The following is a 25,617-nucleotide window of genomic DNA, read 5'->3' as shown; positions in this document are numbered from 1 at the left end:
TGATTTCGCGCTATTTCTTCTTGTTGCTATTATGGCTGTTCCCGTGTTCTCCGGCCCCGTGAACGGTACAGCGTTCGCTGGACTTAGTCGAAACGCACGGAGCATTCTAGAGCGAGCCACTCCTGGTGCACCGCATTGGGTTGTGTATGCTGATGCTTATACGCCGGGAGTTACTGGACCACCAGCAGTGTCTGAAGTCAAGGTATGGAAGACCCTGCTCCATGTCCAATCTTCCAAGATTGCTGACGAACGGTTTCATAGGACTTCAACGTCTTGTAAATGTTTCGTTTCAGTGATCTCCCTCACGCTTCTTTGATAAATTGATTTTCAGTGCACTTTCTTTTCTTCTTATAGAAGGGGCATGGGATAAGGCAAATTACCTCGCGTTGTACACGCCGGTCACTGAACAATGGTTTAGGCCTACGAATGGACAACGCTCACAAGTTCTGAGAGATCGGCTGTTAAATCAGAGTATGCCGCCGCTGGCATCTCTCTTATAGTGTCTGCCTTTGGTTCGACCGATGTTCCAACTACTACGGGGGCAGATCCGGTCGCGACTGCCAATACCATGGCTGCATGGGTCATTGAGTATGACCTGGATGGCATAGATATTGATTACGAAGTATGATGTTCTTTTAACCCTACGATTCTCTGTCTCTCATAGGAATACTTAGGACTTTGACGCCATGGACTCAGGTACAGCCGAGGTGGGCTGCCCTACTTTGCTTCTATATTCAGGTTTTGATACGTGATAGGCCTGGTTGACGAGTTTCACCACCCAGCTGCGGGTGAATCTTCCTCTGGGTTCCTACATCATCTCTCATGCTCGTCAGTCGTTCATTCTCAGTCTAACCACGGTTGCTGAAGCGTCTCGATGCAGCTGTTGCTCCCTGGTCATTTCAATTCTTTGATGTTTGATCAGCGGCCGACTGCTAATATCTTCCTTCAGGTTCACGCCGACCTATTATCCTGGAGGCGGGTACTTGAAAGTACACGCGAACGTCGGAAGCTTGATTGATTGGTATAACGTTCAAGTCAGTGAATTCACATCTGTGTAATCTTAGCGCTCATCTCATCCTTCTCAAGTTTTATAACCGTAAGTCGATCGTTTGTGCTTCTTCAACTTCTTATGACCTTTATGACAGAGGGATCCACTGAATACACCACCTGCAGCGGGTTACTGACTACTTCGTCTTCGACATGGCCCCAAACCGCCTTATTCCAGATCGCTAACAGTGGTGTCCCTCTTGCGAAATTAGTCATCGGAAAACCAGCGACGGCTAGCGATGCAAGCAGTGGTTATATGAATATTTCAACTCTAGCAACTTGCTTACAGACCGCGAAGGATCAAGGATGGAGTACGCTGTCCCATTTATTACAATTGATGAACGCTGCTGAGCGTAAAATGATTGCAGATGGCGGCGCAATGGTGTGGGAGGTAAGTCATTAATTTCGTGATGTTCTGGTCATGATATCAACTGATAACCTTTCAGTATCCTGACGCCGGAGAATCTTGGATCGCTGCCGTTCGGTCTCTTTCTTGGCCTGTATAAATATGACCCTGTTCTCTATCCCCCAGTTCCCGTGTTCTCCGTATGAATTTCAATGCGACCTCTTTCCATAATGAAGCAAGCTGAAGACAGGAGCACCTTTTTCGTTGTACCTTCCGATTCTTGACATGAACCCTCATGAACCGTGGTGAGAGGCGCCTAAACGAAAACGAATTACCGCTAGTCTTTTCCTGGTCACAATTCGCACCCGATTGGACCCACCTCTTCAACTATGGTATCCATACGGCAAAACAACTCTATTGCTCGCATCGTCGGATCCTGGTATCGAATAGGCCTTGATCTGCTATGATCAATGGATAAAATAAGTCTTGCAACCGCTGTCCGCTCGATCCACCTGTGAGTATGGAAGGCCAGCGCACTTCCTGTGCATGTGGCTTCAATGTACATTTTTTTCGGTACTCTTCCTCTGATCTTGTAGCACCGAAATCCATATTTCCCTGGGATCTAGGATCTTCGCCATTCCCCGAATACCCCCTTTAAAGCCTAAGATGTTGTTCCTCATATCTTTACTGTCAATGATCTTTTCTTTTAATAAAAACGAATTATCTCCTAGGTGTTGTAGCTACGTGAGATGTTGCCTTGGCTTCTTGAACCGAATCGCCATTAGGTTGCGCTTGTTTTTGACTAATTTTTCTTAACGTCGATGTTACACCTTTCGAGTCGAGATGCATAAAAGCTCGATGCTCCAGAGTTTTACAGGCTTCTGATTACTGACGATGCTCGCTTTCAACTCCCTGCTGGTCGTTCTGATTGGATTAGTATCCGCCTCTCCGACGCCGTTTGGCAATGTATCTTCTCCCATAAAAGCTCTTGGCGCTAACACCATTGCTGGTCCGCCTTACTTAGTTATTTATGGTGACACCTGAGTTCCTGGCCTTATAGGTCCATCTCCGACATCCCAGGTTCACGTAAGAGCAGGGCTTTTCTTTGATATATCTACTAATAATTGTCTAGGGGCGTGGGAGAGAACCTCAGTGCAATCGCTTTCAGAGAAGTCGAATTAACCAACATATATAGACAAAAGTAGTCACCTACGGGAATGTGTCAGAATGTATGAATTTTTCGGAAGGGTTACGCGTCGTGAAGTCTGCCAACCATTGCTACCGCAAACAGGAATAAGCTCTTAGAAACATTGGATGAGAAATTGACATACTTCAGCTTTGCCATCACCTGCATCGAAAGCAGCGAAATCCTACAAGCCATTTTTAGAAACCGACTGAGGAAACGCGAACGTATCGCACTAACCTCGTAGTCTGCATCAATGCCATCGAGATTGTATTGGCTAACCCAAGCGGCCATAGTATCAGCAGTCGCTGTGGGATCTGCTCTGGAGGTGGTAGGGACGTCGAAGGAACCAAATATGGACACTAATAACTTGACACCAGCGGCTGCGTATTGGGATTTAATACCAGTTCTCTCGTCGTCTGTGAGAGTGGTCCATTCGTAAGCCTGAAGAATTCACCATACTGAGTCACCAAAGAGATATATGGTATTAAGAGCTGCATAGGCTGCCTTGTCCCAGACGCCAGCCATGAGAAGGAATGATAGGGAGCTAGAAACCATGATATTCAACACTTGGAAGGCACAGTACCAGTGTGAAACCCTAAGGGACACGAGAAGGATTGATAAGCTAATTCCACATCCATGAGAAAATCTGTACATAAATATCATATACATAAGGCGGGCCGTTGTACTTATACTGGTGTCCGAATAGATCACCCAATGCGGGGCCGAGAGTCGAGCGTCTGGGTATGACGCACGCTTTGCCGTTGATGCGATCAAAGACGGTCGTATTGACGGGGCTGGCTTGTACGAGTCAAGAGAGACAGAGTGGAAATCAGAGCAGCTGCAAAGCCGAAAACCATCTTGTAAGCCTGGAAGAATAAGGCTTCTCCACACATTTGTAGGCCTTTATATCATGGGCAGAACGTCGTTAAATGCAACGCACAAGGAGCTCAGCACGCGTATGGCAATCACAGAGCTCCGCATGCAGGTGGTTCCTGGAAAATAGAGTTACACGGGAGTCTGCAGCGACCTGGCCGCAACAAACAGCGAGGTCAAGAAAACACGAGAATAGGCTCCTAGCTTCAAGAACCTAGGAAGGGAACATACCATGCTTGGATTTGGGGATATACGGCTCATCCACAGCCAAGCTGGAGGCGGAACCTGACAATTAAGCAGAACATTGGAATGAACAATTTTTCGCTGTCGTTGGTGCCCTGTCGCGCCCTGGAGTTGGAGAAAGATCTGAGATCAATACTGTGGGGAAAGGGAAGCTTCATGTGGAACGGGGTGGTTGGCATCAGAAATTATCGAAGTGCCGTAATCATTGCTGGTTCGTTATGCCGACCAATGCACATTGCATGGTTGTGAATATCACCATGTCATGATACGCCGCGTGCGTTTTGATCGTCTGAGATGATGTCTCGTGCACACCAAAGTCGGATTCTCCTTGGTACCTGCTAGTACGAAGAAGGCGCACTTGCACGGTGAAATACTAAGTACATACGTCCGTCACCACTACGAGATTTGCCTCCCTTAGACCTTATCTTCGGTCAGACTCTCTTGAATGTATAGATCTTATTTACAGTCCTGGTTGTAATTTTGGATAAAGATTTGGGGTTGGGAGAGGGGGGGGAGATGATCTTTCGCTCTACGAGTATTCGCGATACTCCAAGCGATAGTCAGGGTATCTGGGCGATTTCTTCACATCAGGAGGTGAGAAACCTGTTAGCACCTTATGCTGCACTTTCAGCAGTTGAACGCTGGCTTTGATGATAAGACAAGGCATTATTTACTGGCACATTCATAACGTAGTCACCAGTACAGCTATTGTGGGTACTGCCACGGACTAAAGACAGTCATGTTAAAAGTAGGAACTTGGAAGTCACACACCATTCCATACCTGAGCGAACTAATACTAGGACATCGTGTGTCAAGGGAAACACCATTTTTCTGAACAGTACCTCGAGGTAACAGGTAGAAAAAAAGGATTGGAATACGACTCGTGCTTGGATTTGAAGTCGAGTTGACGGCTTCCGCTGATCGGAATATTCGGGGATTCGGGAGTTCGGGTCAGGTGTTCCCGGACCGAAAGGAGCCGCAGCCAAAAAGGAGATTTCATTTTCGCGGATCCTCCCATGAGGCCGTGAAGAGAAATCAGAATTTATGTAAATACCAGTTCCTCTCCTCTTTGAACCCCTCTCTTTTCCATCTTTCGTCGTTGTCCTCGTCGTTCATGGCGTCTACCAAGCCTGTTTGGGACCTGTCGCATTCGCAACCGTCGACGGACACGGAGTCGTCTACTTTCATCACTACCCAGTACGCGGGGTCGCCCCTGTAGTTCCTGAATCTAATCCGACCATCTCTTACAGCAAGCTGGAGGCAGCACTAAGGCGAGTATCCAAGCAGACAGCGCAATACGAGTCGCAAATGAAGGACCTAGAGGTGAGCAGCAGCCCTCCTGTGCTAACCTCGTCGCTGACAGAATGTTACAGTCCAAGCTTTCCGAGAACTTGTCCAATTTCCGTGCTATCGACAGTTTCTTGCAAGAGGCCTTTACTGTTCTCCGGGTGCGACTCATCGTCTTTGTCTTCACCGTCGTCCTGACCTTGCGAGTAGCGCAATACTCGACGCGCTGAACGTGCAAAGAACCAGCAGCTCCCAGACATCTCGGCCGAGCTGGATGAATGCAATGTCATGCTTCAGGACCTTTCTGAGACACTTCCGACTATACAGCACCAAGTTGCGGACCTGCGGGCAGTATATGATTCCGGCCGGAAGAAGGTAGGCATTCATCTTTTGCAAAATCATGTTACGAATGGAGGCTTGGCCTTCTGCAGCTGGTCCATATGGAAAGCTCTATGCTTTTTCTGCGGCGCTGTGACGCGTTCATTCTCTGTTGGCTGAAGACACCCTCTTTCTCTCTCTCTTTACGACATGCTCATCGAATCCATGACAGGCCCGATCCCTTGTTGCCGACCTGACATGGCTGAACACGGAATTCTACGAAAGATGGAGGACCATCATTTTCACATCGTCCAGTCCTGTTTCTTGGCGATGGAAGGCCTTCATGCGGTTCCTTTTTGCGGTGTCATTTCTAATATGTTCCTGGATTACCTGGATTGCTTTACTAGGTGCCTACCGAGCCTATCGTCACAAATTAGTGTGGGGCGAGAGACTCATGTCTTGAAATGAATTTGATTTCTTCACGAAATTTGGATGTTCTTGTACAGTTTCAGTTTCTCTCATAGATATTATAGGTCATGGTAACTGACATTATTCCCCATCTCATATATACCTTTGTCCTATCTTGTTTGCACTGGTTGTATGATCTCTGTAATATATTTGACGGAATTATTGTATGCTATAGCAAAGCGGGCGATTCAGATTAGGCAACCTTAACCTCCTCCTTCATCACCGTGACCACCATGGACGGCTTCGACGATCTACTAGCGCCTTCCCGCAATGCCCTTGAAGAAAACCCATTTTCGGACCCATTCGGGAAACGTTCAGGCTCTCCGGACCCGTGGGCGTCGCCATTCGCTCAGCAACACGACAATGCATTTCACTCTGGATTCGGTAGCCACGAACCGATCTCGCCTACGGACGAACCATCGCACGACGAAGAGAGTGCGATAGCTGCCCCAGTATCACCCACTGCATCAGCAGATCCTTTAGACTCTGCTGCGGCCAACGAGCCGGAGGAGGAGGAGCACAAGCTTCCACTGACTACAGACAATTCGTCACCCTCTCCTGGCTTCCGCGAAAGTGTGGAACCTACAGCAACGGAGACGGAGCCTCCACGTACGCATTTCTCGGAAACAGCCACAATCAGGCCAGCACAACCTGAGGAGTTCGAGCCCACCATTCCTGTACCAGAGGAACCGGCGCCGACGCAGGAGGATAATGTTCCATCAACTATACCCAGCCATTTTAAGAGCGGATCTCAGAGCGGATCCGCATCGTCTCACAGCGAATCAGCTTGGGGACCTCTCGCACAGACCGGAAGCATCGACCGCGCCTTTTCGAGTCTGTCATTGGGCGGCGAAACTTCGGGGGGGTGGAGGGGTGAGCAGGAGAACTGGAGCAATCACCACCCTGTGTCGACGTTACCGACGGAACAAGACAACGATAGTGACGACGACAAGCCTATTGGGACTCTGCGCTCGCCAGACAAAAGTAGACTGACGTCTCCGGTGCGCTCAGTGGGCATTACACCTTCTAGTACACACTGAATGTCCTGCAGAAAACCCAACATGAATCCAAAGTTAGCGAGCCCATGTTCGATATCAGTGTTGACGATCCACAGAAAGTGGGAGATCCCATTCGGTCGTTTACAATGTACACGGTGCATACGCGGACAACATCTCCTCTTTACCAAAAATCATCCTTTTCTGTTCTACGACGCTACTCCGACTTTCTGTGGTTATACGAGCAGCTATCACTCAACAATCCAGGCGTTGTCGTTCCGCCCGTTCCGGAAAAGAATACCTTTGGTCGATTTGACGACCAGTTTGTACGGCAACGCCGGTTCGCCCTGGAGAAATGCATACAGAAGATTGCCAATCACCCGATCTTGGGCAAGGACACAGATTTGAAGATGTTCCTGGAGAGTGATAGTTTTGCGTTAGATGTACGCTTTCTGTCTTTGGCTATCGGGAGATGAGACTAATGAAGGAGAAGATTAAGCACCGGAAAGGTCAGAGCGGCGGTTTGATGGCCACGATTGGGCATAGTCTTACTGGGCCAAGGTTTTCTGAGACCGACGAGGTAAATCTTGCCCTTCGAGGAAGTCAGGAAGTCTTAAAGCCTTGAACAGTGGTTTGACAAACAGAAAGGATACCTTGACAGTCTTGAGTCCCAGCTCCGTGGACTGGCGAAAGCTATCGAAGTAGTGGCTAAGCAGCGCGCAGGTGTGGCAGTTAAGTAACCGTCCCTTGCTAGCAAACTTGACACCTTTTTCAGAGATCTCTGTAGCAACTGGCGAATTTGCACAAACAGTCGCGGACTTGTCGTCTTCCGACCTCGGGAGTCAATTGGCACAGTCGCTAGCTGGTCTAGCAGACGTTGAGCGCAAATCCCAGGATAGTCAGGTCGTGCAATCAGAGCAGGACATGGTCACATTGATGGCCACTGGTAGGTTCAAGTTAAATTCCTTCCCGGAGGTGCTGATTGGTTTGGGATTTAGTTGATGAATATGCGCGCTTGATAAACTCGGTTCGAGTGTGTATTTCATTTATTACTCGCTAGTAATTTAAACTGATTATCTTTCAGCTGGCGTTCTCTTCCCGTATCCGAACGTATCATGCATGGCGGAATGCTGAAAGCGAAGCGGTTCGGGTGAAGCAGACTCACGACCGTAACAGGGCTCAAGGGCGAATACCGCCAGATCGAGCGGGATATGGACTGACGCAGATTGCTGATGTAGGTCTGCTCCGTGTCTTTCTTACACACGACTTGAATATCTTTTTTGGCAGGCGGAACGCAAGTCGTTGGAGGCCAAACACGAGTTTGAAAGCGTCTCAAGACTTGTCAAGTCAGAGGTCGCTAGGTTTGAACAGGAAAGAATCGAGGACATCAAAGATTCACTGAATGCGTTCTTGGAGGGCATGATTGTGAGACAGAAGCAGGTGAGCAGCAAAGCTTTCAAGAATGTAGGATACAAATTTATATCGCGTCTCTGGAACAGATGATACACCAGTGGGAGAATTACCAGCAAATGCTGCTGAAGAAGGTTGGTGCTGGGCGAGGCGGAAATCCTTAAATACGACGCATTACAGTATACCCTTTTCAAGCTATTCCCTTTGGATTGACGAGTTGACGCACCTGTGAGCTGATTTGCGGAGGCTTTCTCGGCGACAAGACGAATACCTTGGATCGTAATTTTTCCAGATGTCCATTGCACATACATAATTACAGCTTCATTCTATACATCCTTTTATCCAGTTTTAGACTGTAACACTTTGGCAATGACACTAGCCATTGGCGAAGGCTCTTTCTCCATTGCTAGCTTAAGGAACCATGGCTTGCTCATATAGTTTCGAATTCTAGACAGAATGTACAGTAAGCTCAGGAAGAAACAAAAGGAAAAAGGGACGGACCCATCCGGTAATAAAACTACTACATTCCTTCCTTCAGTTGCTGACACACGTTTGCCTCTCTCGCTCTTCTTCAACCATTCGATAGCACCAGAAAGGGAGCTACCGCTACTTCCGCCAACCAGTAAGCCTTCACACTTCATCAAAACTTGGACGGCTTGAAACGACTCCTCGTCGGAGGTCTTGATCCACTCGTCGACGTCGCCTTGATAGAGGACATCAGGTATGAAGTCATATCCAATACCTTCAACGACGTATTGAATACCCCTGTCCGCTTCGTTTAGACTGTCGGGGACGGCGAGGATGCTTCCTTTCTGTATGCCCCAAGAGGGAATTGAGCACCTTGGCCTTCATTTCGGATAATACGCCACAAACCGGATCTACACCGACGATAACGCAATCCTGATTGTGTGTCTTCTTAATAGCGCGAGAGATGCCTGTCACTGTTCCACCTGTTCCAGCACCAGCGACAAGTACATCCACCTTCCCAGATGATGGCTTAGACAATGTGGCGGCTGTCGACGTGATTGCTTCAATAATTTCAGGACCGGTAGTCAGCTCATGGGCGAGCGGATTGTTAACCTAAATGCAGTTGATAAGCCCTCATCCTTCTGGAAAACAAAACGCGCGACGAACGTTTCGATACTGATCCAGTATAATGCCATGAGGGATCTCCCTTTGCAACTTCTGCGCCACACCTAGAGATCGTTAAGGAATTCAGCCACGAGACTAGGGGATGGCAGAAGAGGGTGTCTACCTATATGGCTCTCTGGCGAATCCCAGGCAGCCTCGGTGGGAGTTCGAACAACCTCGGCTCCAAGCGCACGAAGAGCCGCTTCCTTCTCCTGTGTATATCAGTGAGAAAAAAAACATAAATCAAAGCATATATGGGCGCGTACAAGAGACATCTTGTTGGGCAAGGTTATAATAACCGAATAACCCTTATCTGTAGTATTCAGCACCCTCTCAAGGCCATACTAAGGTGTTATACCTTGATTGCGCAAGCCATAGCCAAACCGATGCCTGTGCAGGATATGAATATCCGATGGCCTAAGCGTGAAAGATATGAAGGTGTGCACCAGTGTTTCCAGAGGTCGGCTCGATGACGACACTCTTGCCAGGAGTGAGCTTTCCCTCCTTCTCAGCAGCCTCAACCATCGCTTTCGCAATCCTGTCCTTTACTGAGCCTCCCGCCGACATGTATTCGACTTTGCCCACTAGAAACTGCGGTGTCAGGCGCCTGAAGAGAGCACGTCAATATAGCACGAGGACTTACGGAGATTACATTTGAGCCCATAGTGCTTGGCGACTCTGTCAAGGCGGATGAGCGGAGTGTTGCCAACGGCGTCGAGGGCGGTATTGAGAATCTTAGGTGACATGGTGGTGATGGTGATGGTAGAGAAGAGGGGGTGAGTTCAGATCCCGACACATATGGGTCCCAGAGCCGGCTTCCGAAGATGATGCAAGCCAATTTCTGAATCGCGCCATTCTGCTCCCCGACGCTAGGCGCGCCCGAGACTAGTCCTGCTGAACGTACATATTATCATTTTATTATGTATAAAGGGTGTATAAAGGGTCGTACTGGTCACGTCTGTTTGTGCTTCGATTTCTCGTCATCAGACGCCGCTGATATTCTCATTACTTCTTCAGTCTAAGGTATATAAAGTTTGTACTCCACCTTTTTTTCCCCCTCTACTGATCATGTCTGTAGACTATAGCCACGGTGTCCAGTACTCTCCAGCAACGCTTGCCCTTACCCAAGTCATCAAGGCTGATGATTTGGAAGAGCTAGGTATCAGTAAGTACTCATTCAAATATCATGTTACCTAGTAGTGACTTGTATACTAGCGTTCGTTCGCCTGACATGGGTCGACCTTACCAGTGTCGTTCGATTCCGCGTGATTCCCCTCGCGTACTTCCTCAAAATGCTCCGGTCGCCTCGTCCCAGTGTGGCCATCGCTAAAGTGACCATGGGTCTCGTTTACCTGCACACTGCCGACGAGTTCAATGCTATCGGAGAGTATCTCTACGTTCCAGACCTTTCTACGCTGACACTCTGTCCTTACGAAGAAGGACACGCCAGCGTATTGGGATGGTTTCAGGAGAAGGCCCCTATACCTAGCGCGGATTGCAGTCTGACCGTCGACGTCGATCTCTGTCCTCGAAGCGCATTACAGCGTGTCGTTGGGTGAGTGTGCTTTTATGACTGGCCACCCGCCTTAGTTCTGACTTGTGTACAGCCAAGCCAAAGAAGCCGGTGTAGAGTTTTTGGTCGGCTTCGAAACTGAATTCATTCTATTGAAATCAACAAACCCTGTGGAAGCTGCGAACTATCACGCATGGACAGCATCCAATGGCTTACCATCCGGGGCTGTCGAGTCGCGAGTTATGCGTGAGATTGTGGAGTCCTTACTGAAATCTGGGATCGAAGTCACTATGTATCACCCTGAGGCTGCTCCGGGCCAGGTAAGATATCAAATCCCAGTCTGATCGCATCTGTCCAATTCTAACGTGGCATGTGCATAGTATGAAGTCGTTACTGGCCCTTTGCTGCCGCTCCAAGCTGCTGATGCACTCATACATACTCGCGAAACTATCGTGAATGTTGCCATCAGATATGGTCTCCGAGCAACTTTCGCTCCACGTGTGTATATGACAAGTGCTGGGAGTGCTGCTCATACCCACATATCAGTTCACTCCGTGGCTGGTGGACCGAAGCTGTCAGATTCCCTGTCATCGTTGGAATCATCATTCCTGGCCTCAGTTTTGAAGCATCTTCCAGCGATGGCTGCCATCACGCTTCCTATCCCAGCCTCCTACAAACGTGTTGCCGATGGTGTAAGCACTTTGCATCAAAATATATCATGAACCGTAACTGAGATTCCTCACAGGTCTGGTCTGGCGGAACCTACGTCTGCTGGGGAACAGAGAATCGCGAAGCTCCTATCAGGTTGACAAATGCGGCTTCTCCCAAATCCAGAAACTTTGAATTACGTTTTTTGGATGGAACTTGCAACCCTTATCTTGCGCTTGCATTGATTTTGTCTGCTGGCCTTGACGGTGTTATCAATCAAGAACCGCTGGTCATCAAGGACTGCCCGGGTCCATTGACCGCTGCCCAGATGGACGAGAAGCAACGGCATGAACACGGCATCAAGAAACGGATGCCATTAACATGGGACGAGGCTAGAACCGCGTTCCAATCAGATACGCTCGTTGAGAAGACGTTCGGAAAGAATATGGTAGCGAAATATCTGTCTGTCAACAAGGTCAGTTACCGTGTTACCTGTCCAAATATACCGTCTGACTTGCCAACTCTGCATAGACTTTGGGCACGTTGTTGGAAGAATCTGATGAAACCGAGCAGGCTCGTCTCACGCGCTTGGTTGAGTTCTATTAATGCCGATGGAACTCCCTTAACTTGATGATCTGTATGCCAGTCCTGGCATTTATCATTTATTCAAAGATGCGGGATTTCGAGATGGAATTGAGTACAGATGTTTATTTAAGATGAACTTTATCACCCAACTCTGATATCCCTGCCAAGATATTAAAAGAATGTATTCATTCCTTCACTTCCGGGGTGTGTTTGGCGCGTAACTACACACATGTTGTACCGCCTTGGCTGTTTTGAAGAAGAAGGATATTGGGCGGTCGACAAATAATAGCACATGCCGGGAAGCCATCGGGTACACTTTGGTGTGCGTGTCGGTTAGCTACCCGGGCATAGTCGGCACACAGTGTGTCGTGAAGACACTTATCCAGGATTCCGGTGATGTCGATACACAAAAGAACCACACGACAGCTGGAAACTCAATCAGTGCGACGAACCCCCCTACCCATCCTGTACTCCGAGGATATGAAAAGCTTTATTTACCGCTCCTCGACCGCAACATGAACTCTATTTGACTGGTGCATTCCAATGGGCCCTTCGTTTGCTTGTGAAGGGGGCGGCGTAATATCCGCTGATATGCTAGAACGAGGGTCCGCGTGTGAACTCGGACCATAAATAATAGCTTCGGTAATTTGACTAACCCCGTTTGTTGAAAATCAACGTTGCCGGTGGGACCCAGTCGGAGTAGCCGTAATCAGCCTATTCATTGACTTTCAATTTTCAGCTTGTTTACAGCGTTCTTCGATTTTTGATGACCTACACCCATCGGGTCAGATGTTAACTGTCTCTGCAACTGTATAGTGAGACATGAATTTGATGCCTTGATGCTACTTAAACGCACCCTCTTTTACTAGTCAACCATGGCAACTGGAGGTCTTGATCTTGCGGGATTCTCACAGGCGAGGGCAGAGCGGAATGCGTATCGTACGTCGTGCTGAGTTCTATCTACTGTCGCTCCAGACTTGACATTTGCGGTTTCTAGTCGCGTGTGCAGCTTTGATTGTGTATGAATACTGTGCGAATTCTTGTCCCTTCCAATCTTCGGCAGCCTCCTGACAAAATCTTTGCAAATTCCTTAGTCTTGCAGCTAGATGCGGAGGTGAGAACAGTAGCAATTCTTTGGCGTTCTTCTCACTTTCTTTTTCGAAGGTCGTGTTCTTTTGGGTACGTGGCTTGCTGCAGTTGCGTAACGCTTACCAACATTTGCGTAGCAACAAAGGTGGTCGCTAGCGAAGGCTCTTTTCCTATGGGTGAGCCCCTCACAGCACGGTGGAGCTGTGCTAATACATTGTGCAGAGTCGATATTATGGTCTGGCCTTCAATGTGTATGTTTTCGCGTCTTCCGCATCTTTGATGATCGCCGATCGTACCGTTTCCGTAGTTCGAATGCAATAGGTTCGTAGGTACCCTTGATTTGCGCGGCATGAATGGGCGTTACTCACCTCCGGATAGTATTTATGCAGCCTCAGCCTTCTATGAATGTGCGTCGATCGTAAACTATACATAGACATCGAAGCGCTAATTCTTTGTTTAGCTGTGCGTATCGATAAGGATTTGCTGAAGAGATGGCACCCCTCAAATTTTTATAGATGTATGTTTCTACCTACTTACCTCATTGTTCATTCACACATATATCATCCTAAAGGCAACACATTCTTTCACTGGCAAAACACTGGAGCAAGCTTACAGGTCATCACTTCCCACGGTATGATCGAGTGGTTGTGATCACTGTAAAAACGTTTAAGCATCTCTCAGTGATTCTCGAGCTTCGATTATATGCGATGTATCAAAGTTCAAGATACATTCTTTGCCTATTTGTATGCGGCGATTCCACTCTTTTCAGGCGGAGCTGACCCTTTGATAGGTTTTTCTGACCTTTGGAGAAGCGTTGGCCATGGGACTAGTCTTTGGCATCCCTAACAAGAACTTGGTCGGTAAGTCCGTCTTCCGTCTACAGGTAGCCCTCGGACGTCAATGTTGAAACAGGCACGAACGAACCTTTTCCTGAATTGTTCATTTGTGCCGACGCCGACCCACTGGATGGTTCCCACTGGGTTGTCTATTATTGGATGTCTATCCTCATCATCGAAAGCACCTTATTTTCTCTTGCGCTATGGAAAGCATGGCAGCATCGACCATCGGCCCAAGGCAGCAAGTTGATGCAACAGCTCACTCGAGACTCTGCGATGTACTTTGCCGTGTGAGTAGTCTCTACGAACCACCTGCCACTGTCACGTTCTGACATTCTGTGTCACCAGACTCTTCTGCATTTACTTGGTGAATCTCATAATGTGGGTCAGGAATCGGGTAAAATCTCAATCTGTCAATCGTTTCGCAGTGAAGGGCACTGACTCACATGGCCCCTATAGATTACTCTGGATGAATTGATGACAGCATTTTCATTCGTGATCTCGAGCATATTCGCCAATAGACTCGTTATCTCTGTGCGCTCGAACCACTATCGAGCTATAAGACCGGAACTCGACACATATATGATGTCCGGCATAAAGTTCCACACCGTTCAGATGAAGACAAAAGGGACGACAACTACGGGCGAGTTCACCACAGATTACACGACCACAGGAACGGATTCCTCCACAGACACTGAACTCATGGACTTACGAACATTTCACCAAAATAACAAGTTCAACCATGTTGTCGGGGTGTGACTGTGAGTCCTGTGCCTGGACCAGGACAAGCATGACTGATCTGTCGTGTCGATAGGTAGTGTTGTGTGCACAATATTAAGTCAGTGGGACCTGTCGTTTAGCTTTCTACATTTATTGTTGTTCCTCTTTGCCCCTTTACATGCGTTGTATTCTATTCGGCTTACTCGGCCATCAACAGAAGAACGTGCAGCCAAGACGAACGAAGCTTGGAACCAGGCCCGAGTAAGCAGCTGCCCAGTATCTATGCCGTAAAGGGCTTTGCTGGCCCTGGGAAACGGAAATCAACTGATCTACGCCATCATGAGAGTTGACTGCCTTCACTCGGAACACCCACCATGCTCGAAGACAGCGAGACGCGAGAACACGATAATGGCAGCATTGGTCCCGCTATTCTATCGAAGGATGAAGCTCTTCTGGCGCGTCTAGGGTATAAACAAGGTGAGACGTCGCTGATAAAATTTTAAGAAGCGCTGATCTTTTCTGCGAAGAGTTTCGTCGCAATTTCAGGCCCATAGAGGTGTTTGGCGTCGGGTTCAGTATTATCGGACTCGTTCCTTCTCTCGCGTAAGTCGTGTAGATGATCTGTACAGGAACTGATCGCTGAATTGTCGCCAGATCGACGTTCGTATACGCCTTGCCCAACGGTGGAGCTGCCGCGTTGGTTTGGGGGGCAAGTCTTTGAATATTCCACCGTGCACACAAATCATCTTATTGGTCTTTCTGCTAGTGGACAGCATGTTCAGTCCTCCTCATTATTATTGGGCTCGCAATGGCCGAGCTAGGATCTGCCGCTCCAACGTCTGGCGGTCTGTATTATTGGACTTTTATGTTCTCTTCCCCAAAATGGCGCTGCTTTCTTGCTTGGATAGTCGGGTGTGAGTCCGCAGCACTTTAGTATCATATAATTCCGTCATATTAACGGACATCAAGATTCTAATAGTGTTGGCAACATTGCTTCTGTCGCCAGCGTCGACTGGGGATGTGCCGTTCAAATTATGGCCGCCGCTAGTATTGGTTCAGATTTGCATTTCACAGCGACAACCGGCCAAACATAGTGGGTCCCGTATGCCTCGTTGATCTAGACTCGTCCTAACCCGATATTGCTCCAGCGGCCTGTTCTTAGCCTTACTAATATGTCATGGCACTATCTGCAGCTTTGATCCCAAAATAATTGCACGCTTGCAAACTCCTTATATTATTGCCAATGTTCTGTAAGTATGGTTCTTGTCTCGAGTCTTCACTACCTGGACTACTGCTATAGCCTATGTTTCGCCTTGATCATCGGTCTGCCTGCGGCTACTCCTAAAGAATCCATGAATACGGCAAACTATGCCTTCGGGGACTTTGAAAACTGTGTGTCATGACTGTGCATTTCATCGTCACCACCGTTGATCTTCTCTTAGTTTACGGGTGGCCAAATGGTTACGCATTCATTCTTAGCTTCCTCTACCCATTGTGGAGTATCGGTAATAGGCATTACTCTTTAAACTATATGCCATTGCTAAGGCCAGTCTGGTTGCCAGGTGCATTCGATTCGACTGTGCACATCAGTGAGGAGGCTACGAATGCCAATGTGGCAATCCCTTTTGCAATAATATTGGCAGCTACCTCGAGTAGCATTCTCGGTTGGGGTGCGCATTATGTATGCTGATATTCTCTTGAGACCCAATCGTGCAACTTAGGAATCAATGTTGCAATTGCATTCTGCATGGGCACGGATGTTGAGGCTATTCTGGACAGTCCTGTTGGGCAACCGATGGCAACAGTAGGCTTTGTTTTCGATTCGTATGAGTGCTACAACCTTATTGGATATTTATAGCTTCTTCTAAATTCGTTTGGCAAGAAAGGGGCATTGGCACTGTGGTCTCTAATTATTGTACTCCAGTAAGTAGCAGACCCTTGATCTTCTACTCTCGAGTACTGACTTAGCCCAAAGATTCGCAATAGGAACAAGTATGGTATGTATACTTAATTACTTCAGCTAAGGTGTCTAAGTGAGGCTTGTAGCTGACTGCTTGCTCTCGTCAAATATTCGCCTTCTCGCGTGATGGCGGCCTCCCCTTCTCCCGTTGGCTCTATTACGTCCACCCACGCAGTCACACGCCTGTCCATTGTGTATGGGCTGTCGTATTCATCTCCTCACTCTTGGGTCTCCTCGGGTTTGCAGGAAGTGTCGCTATTGGCGCAATATTTTCCCTGGTAGTTACCGGTCAATACATCGCATACTCAGTCCCCATTAGCGCCAGGTTCCTTGGAGGTAAGAAAATCAAACCCGGCCCGTTCAGTCTTGGAAAATTTGTAAGTGCTGCGACTTGTATTTGGGCTTTGTGGTTCAATGACAGCTTCCGTAAAGAGTCTTCCTGTGGCTGTTGTTGCGGTTGTTTGGATGATCTTCATGGTCATCGTGTTCCTGTTTCCTACGACGCCTAGTCCCACTTCCAAGGACATGAACTACACCGTTGTGGTCCTAGGTAAGTCAACATTCCTGAGTGAGCTTCAAGTAGCGTTCTGAATTTTCACAGGCGGAACTCTTGTTTTAGCGACGATTTACTTTTATTTCCCTGTGTACGGAGGCATTCATTGGTTCACGGGACCGGTGGTGACGATCGACAATCACGATCTACGTCCCGGCTCTGAATCCGAGTACACGGAGAAGAAGGAGAATATGAGCGATGACGAGAGTAAGACGGTGGTGTAGATATCTGATGATCTGATGACTTATTTTTTATTTCGAATTTCTAATGACAAAACTGTTAAGCATCCAGTGATTCTCTTCTCTCGAGTCCTACAACCTTATCATCGTCTTTTCCTTCTTCCGGGCTACTATCAACGTTGCGGTAGACCTACCATATGGTGCATGTTTCGCACTAGTTACAACCATCCTTCTCGACTTGGCAAAGCATTTGACCCTGCAATATTGCGAACCACGCATCCTCGTTCCCTCCCCACTGGCGCCATACATCGGCAATATGAGTAATTTCATCCAGCGAAGCGTACCCTCCTTCAGTGGCAGTCTTTAAGAAAAGTGACTGCATAGTACGGTCCGCCCACATATTGCTCCACCAGCCGACTTCCTCGGCAGTTGCATACAGATTAGTGGCGGCACTGAGAGAGATCTGGTGTCTCTTGAAGCCCGCCTTTTTAGCCCAAAAATGAAGCCGTCGAGCAGCATCTGGTTCCGCCCCAGACGCACGTGCGATTGCCATATAGATCTTGCGCCATTTCTCCAAACCCTCCAAATCCGGGAACCAGGTCATGGCGGACATGTCGGCTTCCCTAACAGCGACAATCCCGCCGTCCTTAGTGACCCTGCGCATCTCCTGCAGGGCCTTCACTTGATCAGTTGTGTGCTGAATGACCTGATGGGCATGCACGACGTCAAATGTATTATCTGGGAATGGAAGTTCAAGGACGCTGCCGACTTGGAACGTAATGTTTGTTAAGCCCTGCTGCTCAACATTCGCGCGAGCGTGCTCTAGCACTTCAGCGCTCATGTCAATGCCAGTGACATGGCCCTGGGGTACTCGCGCAGCAAAGCCAGCGGTGATAGTCCCAGGACCGCATCCAACGTCCAGGATGTTCATATCCGGGCCAATGAAAGGTAAAAGGTAAGCCGCACAGGATTCGGCAGTACGTGACTTGTGCGAACGCAGAACAGATGAATGGTACCCGTGAGTTTTATACGCAGCAGGTTTCGCTTCGTTGGACATGGTGTATCGTGTGAGAGAGTGTTACGAGTCGTTCCACGGCCCGATACTTTTACCTGACGTTTTTCCCTCTTTCCCCCATCTCCCCGGTTTAGCCCGTATTTGTTATTCCTACTGTATATATATATAAGCCAGTACACGTATTGTAGCTAGAGGTTTTCGCAATTGACCAAGCCTTTATGCCTGTCAGTGACTGCATGAGCCTTTTGTGAGAGAAGTGACTTTCGCCACCCTCTCATATTTTTGACAGCTCCATTGGCTTAATCTTTGCTTTTATCTTTTTCTCTCTCTCATCTGCGCTTTTCTCTCTAAACTCTCTATATCTCTCTTCATTGATATCTGGATCCCCTATGGCTTGATCACCTGAGGACATTTCAACTTTGACACCAATATCTAATTTTCTCTTTACTTCTTGGTTCCTTAGGATGTCATGTTACCCTTTGTGCAGCCATCACAACACCACTGTTGTACCAGCTACACCAGGGATGGACAGTCCTTTATCTCAGTTATCAGGTGAGTTGTCACCAACAGACTTTGATACTAAAAATGTGGCAGATTCTAGTGCTGTGAGCACTCAGGATGCTACCCCTGTTCTGGCTGCAAGCCATGTTCCGGTGTCTGGTGCTACAGTGCTGAGAAACCTTCCTCTTGCCCATGCACAAGCAGAGGAAGAGGATTCAAGTCACTCAGAGAAGTCAGAGGATGTTGGTTTCAAAGGAAATCCAACCATAGAAGTTTCAGATAATGATTTATCCTGTAGTGATGTAGATAATGGAAATGATTATGAATCATCTACATCTTCTACCTTTGAGAAAGCATCCCATAGTACAGATGCAGAAGAATCCAATAGAATGGCAAGATCTGTGAGGCTTCACTATACTCAGAGTCTTGATGATCTGGAGAAGTGTGAAGTTCATTTTAGAAGACTAGACAAAGGAAGAAAGTTCATGAAGGAACAGCTTTCTACCATTGATGTGGCTGAACAGAATTTGATGACTGCACAGCAGGAAATGCTTGCCAAATGTCAGAACAAGCTGATAGAAGACAAGGGCCAAGAGCAATCTACTGTATCTCAGACTCTGTTAAGCCCAAATAACATGTGACCTAAACATATGATAAACTGACACTGTCTCACACTTCAGACAATGATGTCAGAGTTCACTTGATGTGTTATATGGCTTTGTATCACAAGGTCTTTAGATTGACTTGAGATAAGATGGTGAAGAAATAAACTTTAGCTCAAAGCTAGAGATACTACAGCAAGAGCTATACTACTTATATACCAGTTGTCATCCATCTAAAGATATAACTACCTAATTGTGCATTCTGGCACTATAGAGCATTTTGTCCAGTGTTGTTAAGCTATCCATAAAAGAGTATTGTCTGTCATTGAGTGGTTACTGTCACATTGAAGAACAATGACTGACTGAGCATATTGTGATTACTAAGCCCTGTCCCATGATTCTAAGTGCTAGTTTAGGTGCTATGACTAAGCAAAGATAGGAGTCAATCTCCCGAGATAAAAGATAAAAATGAGAAAAAATCATAATATTATCACCTTCTTAAGACTATCATTTCAATAGCTTAATTTAGGGATAAGTCCAGGCATCTCAGAGCAGATAATCTGCTCTTCTTCTTGTAAGATTTATGAAGACATTAATCATTAAGTTGGTCAATACCTCAGATTGTATTTCTGTATTGCATCCTCTGCATCCATATGTCATTTGTTAACCCATTAGTTTGATTCCAGTCTATAGCCTTTTCAACTGACCAGGTAGTTGACCATTGTTGTCATTCTATCATCTTTGGCCTTAATTTTTCATAATTTGTGGTTTAACACCTCATCAATTTCATAGTGTTTTTTGTTGTCAATGAGGTCTGGTGGAGGTGGCAGTGAGCATTCTTGGTTCAGGAATGCTAGTGCAATATAGGGTGTTAATAATATCTCATTGAAGATATTATATATCTTCCAAGTGGCTGGAAGATGTAATTTATAGATGGAATTGCTGATTTTAGTGATAATAGAGAAGGGTCCAGTCCACTTGTCAGTGAGCTTATGTTTCAGACATAAGAGGTGAAGATTCATTGTATTCAGCCAGACTTTATCATTGGCTGAATATTTGTGGGCAGTGCAGTGGTGTTTATCATACTGCTTCTTCATTGTTGTGGTGGCCTTTTTAAGGGCCACCTTGGTTTTAGTATGAATCTTCACTATTATGGTTGCAAAGTCACTTGAAGCAGGTGTTGTGGTATAGTGCTGTTTGGTGTGAGCAATATTGGGATGTCACTCATAATTGACAAAAAACAGGGTTTTACCAATGGCTGAGTGAATTTGATTGTTGTGTTGGAAGGCTATAAGTGCCAGTCATTTCACCCAGTCATCTTGTTAATAATTGATAAAGAGGCAGAGATATTTTTCCATCTCTTGATTTGCTCATTCTGTTTGTCCATTCATTTGAGGGTGGTATGCAGTGGATGCATTCTATTTGATGTTAAAAAGATAATACAAGTCATCCAAGAACTTGGATATGAATTGTGGTCCTCTGTCTGAGATGACTACTTGAGGCATACTGTACTTAGAGTATACCTTGTTGCATAGGATTTTTGCTTATCCTTCAGATGTTAGTTCTGTGGAACATGTGATCAGAATGATAGCCTTCAAAAATCAATTGACTATAATGAGTATAGTATCATAGCTATTACAATTTAGTAATCCAGTAATCATATCCACTGAAATGTGGGTCTATGGTGATGATAGGACCTCATTTAGATAGAGAGGCATGGCTTATGCTTATGTTAAGGACTTGCCTCACTAGCCAGTCTCACATGCCTTGACATATCTTTCTATGTCTTAGCCTATCTTGAGCCACCAGTACTCCTATAGAACCAGTTCCTTTATTTTAGCAATCTCTGGATGTTCAGCAGTCATATGATTATAGCAGATGGCAATTATTTCACCATGAAATGCCTGGTCTCTCAGAATGTAGATTCACTCATTGTAGCAGATCATCCTCTCATTCTTCTTCATTCCTCACTCATAATTGAGTGATAGGGCCACTCATTAGTCCTATTTGCAGGTATCCTGAGTCATGCTCTTGATGCACTTATGGATCTCCTCTTCCATCAGCATGATTATCACCTGGAAGTGCTTCTGTTTCAAGATAGTGATCCTCTCATTGTTGTCTTCTCTCTGGTTGTGGTTGGCTCTTCTACTGAGTAGGTCCACCTTCTTGTTTGCTACATCAGCCTTGTGGTATAGCATATAGTCATACTCTGATAATTCTGTAACCCAATGTGCTTGTCAGCAATTTAGCTTCTAGAGTACTTGAAAGTATCAGAGGTTTTGGTGATTGATCCAGATCTTGAAGGTTTAGACCAATCTAATTAGATAATGCTGCTATTTGGCTAGGGCAAGCATTATGGCAAGTAGTTTCTTGTCATATATCTCATAGTTGCATTCTGTAATAGTTAGTGCCTTTGATAGAAATGCAACCAGGTGCCATTGACCATCCTGTTCTTGAGAGAGGATGGTGCCTATGATGCCTTCACTTGAGTCAGCTTTGACTTGGAATTTCCTATCTTGAGTTGAGATTGCAAGTATAATATTCTCTGCCAGTCATTATTTGAGGTTGTTAAACACTGACTGTTAGGATGGACCTCAGATTCATGGTGTGTTACTGGTTAATTAGGTCATTGGCCAGACTACCTTGCTGTAGTCTCAGATAAACCACTGGTAAAAGTTGGTGAAGCCCAAAAAGAATTGTAGTTTCTTTTTTTTGCTGGGCTCTGACCATTCTGTCATCTCTGCCATCTTGATAGGGTCCATCCTGATGTTTCTCTCACTGATAATGACTCTAAGATATTTGGTTTTGAGTATCTTGAATTCACACTTCTCAGCCTTAAGGAATAATTAGTGTTTTCTCATAAGAGCCAACACTTGTCATACTAGTTGACAGTGTTCTTCCTTGGTCTTTGACATAATGAGAATGTCATTGAGGTAGATGGTGACTTTCCTTGTAGTGAGGAGGTCCTTAAAAATATTATTCATTATCCACTGAAATATAGCTGGTGAGTTAGTGAGGCTGAAGAACATGACCATTAGTTTGAATAAGCTCTGGTTAGTATAGAAGACAGCCTTCCATTTATCACCTTCTTTGATGCACATGTTGTTGTAACCCCAGTGAACATCCAGCTTGGTATAGTACTAGATGCCATAGAGTTTATCTATTAGTTCAGAGATCAGCAGGAGCAGATAACAATTCTTGATCATCATCTCATTGAGCTTCTGATAATCCTGTATTGATTGGAGTTTGCTATTTTTCTTCTTGACAAAGAAGAACAGAGAGGCTATTGGGGATTTTGATGGCTGGATCCATCCACTAGATAGGTTCTTGTCTAAGAACTTGTCAAGTTCTTATTATTCATTGTTGCCAAGAGAATAGGTCTTACAGTCCAGATTAGTATTAGCATTGGGGATCAGCTTGATGGTGTGATCTCATGGTTTTGAGTCAGATAGTTTATCAAAATTTTCTTTGTCAAATAGATCCCAATAGTTATATACCTATTCAGATACTATCTTCTCAAATGTTTTAATCTTCTTCTCCACATTGGTCTTTGTGGCCAGGTTATTTGCATGATGCATGGCACAGATGTGGATGGCTTTCTGCAAATCTATAGTGAGAATCATCTCACTGTCCTCTATTTTCTCATTTCATCAATTCTTTGGGTTTTCATCAGGCAATTTGAAAGGTATCTTTTGACATTGACACTAGACAAAAGTGATTCAACTAGTCTTCCAATTGATTAGCAGATTATGGTGAATTAGCCAATCATGACCAAGAAAAATTTCCTTAGTTCTGAGGTTAGTAACAGCCAAGTTGATCCTTTTAGAGTGATCTCTAATTATGAGTCTAAGTTCAATGAATTTGGTAATTGAACCAGCTTAGTTTTTGATGCTGTCTGCATTATAGACTGGTATCAGAGCTGCAGTGGCCCAAGTAGAGAGATTGTGCTTAGTGACAAAAGCATGATTGATTGAGCTGCTGGTTGTTAGACTCAAGCATCACATGAACAGGAACATGTGATAGACAGACATCACCTTGCACTTTGGGTGATCAACTGAATCCACTGATGCATATTCTGATCAGTGTATCACAAGGCCTGAAGAATTAGCTTAAGAGTAGAATGAGATAAATAAACTTTAGCTCAAAGCTGGAGATTTCCAGCGAGAGTGAGCAGTCTTAAATATGATACAGAATGGCTAATAATACTACTACTTATTGTGCATTTCTGGGTCTATTGTGTCTGTTGTCCTAGAGCATCACTATTATATACAAAAGGATAGTTATACATTGTCAAGCAGTGTTATTATATCGAAAAACAATGACAGACTTAGCTAGTTGTGATGACTAAGCTTCATCCCACAGTCTTAAGTGCTGGTCTTGATGCTCTGACTAAGCATAAATAGAGGTTAATTGAAGAAAAAGAAAAGAAATTATAATATTACCCCTCTCTTAAGACCATCATCCTGATGGCTTAATTAAGAGATAGTTCATAGTCATAAATAGCTGTGTTGGTATTTATAAGTTTCTTGTTCACCCACTGATTAGATTCTAGTCTGTATCTCTTTTAGCTAATTAAATAATTCACTGTTATTGTTGTTGTACCTCTTTTTGCTTTGATTTTTTGTAATTTATGATTTAGGACTTGATCAACTTTGTAGTATTCCTTGTCATTGATGAGGTCTGAGGATGGCAGTGGTGGACATTCTTGGTTAGAGAATGCAGATGCAATGTAAGGTGTTAGGAGGGATTCATTGAAAACATCATGAATTTTCCAAGTCATAGAGAGATGCGGTTGATATGCAGATTCACTAACTTTTTTAAGGATAGAGAAAGGCCCTATCCTTTTGTCAGATAATTTTCACTTTGGTCAAGGGAGGTGAAGGTTGGTAGTGTCCAACCAGACTTTGTCATTAATGGTGTAGGTATAGGCTGTTCTTCGATATTTGTCATACTGGGTCTTCATTATGGAGACAGCTTTTTCCAGCACTGATTTAGTCTCAGTATAGATCTTTGCCATTATAGAGGTGAAGTTTGTGGATGCAGGAGTCATTGTGTAATGTCAGTTGGTCTGGACGATGTTTGAGTATCATCCATGGTTGATAAAAAATGATGTTTTATCAGTCACTGAGTGGACATGGTTATTATGTTGGAAGATAGTGAGGGCTAGCTATTCCACTCAGTCATCCTGTTGATAATTAATGAACAGGTGGAGGTATTTTTTGATCTCTTAGTTGATCTGCTCTGTCTGACCATCCATCTGAGGATGGTATGCTGTAGATGTATTTCGTTTGATGTTTAATAATGTTATATGCATGCTGCCAGCCTCTGTGTCACCAACCAACCATGAATGCAATCATGGAAACCCACCAGACTCTGGCTGCTCCCCATTACCTATTAATTTTATTTTACCATTATCATTTCACATCTGTATTTCATATTGTAATATCTAGACTCTGAACTCGATAGTGAATATTGACATTGGAATCCAATGGAATCTGACTCAGAATTAGCTACCATTAGTATATAAAGCTATGTATAACTATTGTAACTACAGTTGACTATCTCACAATGCATATAGTCAGGAGACACCAAAACCATATGCATTTATAGATTTATACAGAACCAAAATAGCATGTGATGTGATATATGACTTTATGTGACAATATCATCATTTCCCCAAAATGCTGTCAGTGGCTTTTGGGTCAGCTTTCCATGCATCTCCTTGAATAATGCCCCTCTCAACTTCCTCAGCTGTGGTACTAATCCACTCTGGTCACCTTGTAAAACACAAAATGCCTCCAGCTTTTGAATAAGCTCAAATCCTTTTTTTGTAGTTATCAAAGTCTGTTCTTCCTCACCCTCCTCTTCCTCTTCTTCCTCCTCATCATCATCAATGACAGTTATTTCCCTATTTTCTACTGCAATATCATGCTTGACAGCAGCAACAATCTCCTCATTTGTTGGTATCACCTCAAGATCTTCAGTATACTCTTCTGCAATAGAGTTAACCATCTCTTCAATGGTTGGAATGGGATCAAACATGCAATTTCATTGTTTCAATTCGACAAGATGGTTCTTCAACATTATCTCTGCTGTCTGGAGCTGTTGAATG

At 45.4% G+C, this 25,617-nt stretch overlaps 9 protein-coding genes across 9 annotated transcripts; 6 read left to right on the top strand and 3 right to left on the bottom strand.

The window, feature by feature from the left end:
- Positions 1 to 31: 31 nt before the first annotated feature.
- On the top strand, positions 32 to 1,553 carry BT62DRAFT_898761 (glycoside hydrolase; the record flags this gene model as incomplete). The annotated part of the gene is made up of 12 exons (XM_043183345.1): positions 32 to 202; positions 262 to 275; positions 332 to 398; positions 419 to 622; positions 675 to 707; positions 756 to 828; positions 881 to 893; positions 950 to 1,034; positions 1,087 to 1,096; positions 1,146 to 1,358; positions 1,416 to 1,438; positions 1,494 to 1,553. The coding sequence occupies 12 exons, from the start codon at positions 32 to 34 to the stop codon at positions 1,551 to 1,553; spliced, it is 966 nt and encodes a 321-aa protein (XP_043038443.1).
- A 1,049-nt stretch (positions 1,554 to 2,602) lies between these two features.
- Positions 2,603 to 3,104, bottom strand: BT62DRAFT_1077172 (uncharacterized protein; the record flags this gene model as incomplete). The annotated part of the gene is made up of 4 exons (XM_043179275.1): positions 2,603 to 2,671; positions 2,725 to 2,763; positions 2,817 to 2,995; positions 3,047 to 3,104. The coding sequence occupies 4 exons, from the start codon at positions 3,102 to 3,104 to the stop codon at positions 2,603 to 2,605; spliced, it is 345 nt and encodes a 114-aa protein (XP_043038442.1).
- Positions 3,105 to 4,778: 1,674 nt separating this feature from the next.
- On the top strand, positions 4,779 to 5,947 carry BT62DRAFT_933355 (uncharacterized protein). The gene is made up of 5 exons (XM_043186537.1): positions 4,779 to 4,892; positions 4,946 to 5,018; positions 5,069 to 5,143; positions 5,193 to 5,357; positions 5,533 to 5,947. Exons 1-5 carry the CDS (start codon positions 4,810 to 4,812, stop codon positions 5,761 to 5,763), a joined length of 627 nt encoding a protein of 208 aa, XP_043038441.1. The 5' UTR covers positions 4,779 to 4,809; the 3' UTR covers positions 5,764 to 5,947.
- A 700-nt stretch (positions 5,948 to 6,647) lies between these two features.
- Positions 6,648 to 8,483, top strand: BT62DRAFT_200206 (Vps5-domain-containing protein). Its single transcript, XM_043180029.1, has 8 exons — positions 6,648 to 7,206; positions 7,257 to 7,343; positions 7,393 to 7,486; positions 7,539 to 7,709; positions 7,762 to 7,796; positions 7,848 to 7,997; positions 8,051 to 8,203; positions 8,263 to 8,483. Exons 1-8 carry the CDS (start codon positions 6,853 to 6,855, stop codon positions 8,335 to 8,337), a joined length of 1,119 nt encoding a protein of 372 aa, XP_043038440.1. The 5' UTR covers positions 6,648 to 6,852; the 3' UTR covers positions 8,338 to 8,483.
- Positions 8,484 to 8,511: 28 nt separating this feature from the next.
- Positions 8,512 to 10,050, bottom strand: BT62DRAFT_981323 (pyridoxal phosphate-dependent enzyme, beta subunit; the record flags this gene model as incomplete). Its single annotated transcript, XM_043189592.1, has 9 exons — positions 8,512 to 8,620; positions 8,675 to 8,985; positions 9,047 to 9,253; positions 9,308 to 9,369; positions 9,429 to 9,516; positions 9,571 to 9,612; positions 9,663 to 9,694; positions 9,751 to 9,888; positions 9,948 to 10,050. The coding sequence occupies 9 exons, from the start codon at positions 10,048 to 10,050 to the stop codon at positions 8,512 to 8,514; spliced, it is 1,092 nt and encodes a 363-aa protein (XP_043038439.1).
- Positions 10,051 to 10,372: 322 nt separating this feature from the next.
- On the top strand, positions 10,373 to 12,071 carry BT62DRAFT_981322 (glutamine synthetase/guanido kinase; the record flags this gene model as incomplete). Its single annotated transcript, XM_043189591.1, has 6 exons — positions 10,373 to 10,469; positions 10,520 to 10,859; positions 10,912 to 11,137; positions 11,198 to 11,509; positions 11,563 to 11,940; positions 11,997 to 12,071. 6 exons carry the CDS (start codon positions 10,373 to 10,375, stop codon positions 12,069 to 12,071), a joined length of 1,428 nt encoding a protein of 475 aa, XP_043038438.1.
- Positions 12,072 to 12,925: 854 nt separating this feature from the next.
- BT62DRAFT_1007312 (uncharacterized protein) lies at positions 12,926 to 14,734 on the top strand (the record flags this gene model as incomplete). Its single annotated transcript, XM_043177333.1, has 14 exons — positions 12,926 to 12,989; positions 13,048 to 13,080; positions 13,145 to 13,164; positions 13,215 to 13,229; positions 13,277 to 13,315; positions 13,362 to 13,390; positions 13,461 to 13,546; positions 13,600 to 13,656; positions 13,711 to 13,770; positions 13,821 to 13,882; positions 13,930 to 13,999; positions 14,052 to 14,265; positions 14,324 to 14,372; positions 14,435 to 14,734. 14 exons carry the CDS (start codon positions 12,926 to 12,928, stop codon positions 14,732 to 14,734), a joined length of 1,098 nt encoding a protein of 365 aa, XP_043038437.1.
- A 335-nt stretch (positions 14,735 to 15,069) lies between these two features.
- On the top strand, positions 15,070 to 17,432 carry BT62DRAFT_981321 (APC amino acid permease; the record flags this gene model as incomplete). Its single annotated transcript, XM_043189590.1, has 15 exons — positions 15,070 to 15,172; positions 15,223 to 15,298; positions 15,350 to 15,404; positions 15,462 to 15,609; positions 15,665 to 15,788; positions 15,844 to 15,945; positions 15,996 to 16,087; positions 16,138 to 16,200; positions 16,258 to 16,365; positions 16,417 to 16,499; positions 16,554 to 16,618; positions 16,671 to 16,692; positions 16,742 to 17,032; positions 17,088 to 17,205; positions 17,257 to 17,432. The coding sequence occupies 15 exons, from the start codon at positions 15,070 to 15,072 to the stop codon at positions 17,430 to 17,432; spliced, it is 1,626 nt and encodes a 541-aa protein (XP_043038436.1).
- Positions 17,433 to 17,439: 7 nt separating this feature from the next.
- Positions 17,440 to 18,479, bottom strand: BT62DRAFT_933348 (methyltransferase type 11). The gene has a single exon (XM_043186536.1). It carries the CDS (start codon positions 18,442 to 18,444, stop codon positions 17,602 to 17,604), a length of 843 nt encoding a protein of 280 aa, XP_043038435.1. The 5' UTR covers positions 18,445 to 18,479; the 3' UTR covers positions 17,440 to 17,601.
- Positions 18,480 to 25,617: the final 7,138 nt, after the last annotated feature.

Source organism: Guyanagaster necrorhizus, assembly GCF_019112545.1.
Source record: "Guyanagaster necrorhizus MCA 3950 unplaced genomic scaffold BT62scaffold_16, whole genome shotgun sequence".
In the NCBI taxonomy this organism is placed as follows: Eukaryota; Fungi; Basidiomycota; class Agaricomycetes; order Agaricales; family Physalacriaceae; genus Guyanagaster; species Guyanagaster necrorhizus.
The sequence above is the reverse complement of the archived record's forward strand: the minus strand, read 5'-3'. Positions and strand labels throughout refer to the sequence as shown.

Coding starts and splice junctions, on each gene's coding strand:
- BT62DRAFT_933355 (XM_043186537.1), top strand. CDS start 4,810: ATGGCGTCTACCAAGCCTGTTTGGGACCTGTCGCATTCGCAACCGTCG. Junction 4,893..4,945: donor TCTACTTTCATCACTACCCA/GTACGCGGGGTC, acceptor CATCTCTTACAG/CAAGCTGGAGGCAGCACTAA. Junction 5,019..5,068: donor CGCAAATGAAGGACCTAGAG/GTGAGCAGCAGC, acceptor AGAATGTTACAG/TCCAAGCTTTCCGAGAACTT.
- BT62DRAFT_200206 (XM_043180029.1), top strand. CDS start 6,853: ATGTTCGATATCAGTGTTGACGATCCACAGAAAGTGGGAGATCCCATT. Junction 7,207..7,256: donor GTGATAGTTTTGCGTTAGAT/GTACGCTTTCTG, acceptor ATGAAGGAGAAG/ATTAAGCACCGGAAAGGTCA. Junction 8,204..8,262: donor TGATTGTGAGACAGAAGCAG/GTGAGCAGCAAA, acceptor TCTCTGGAACAG/ATGATACACCAGTGGGAGAA.
- BT62DRAFT_933348 (XM_043186536.1), bottom strand. CDS start 18,444: ATGTCCAACGAAGCGAAACCTGCTGCGTATAAAACTCACGGGTACCAT.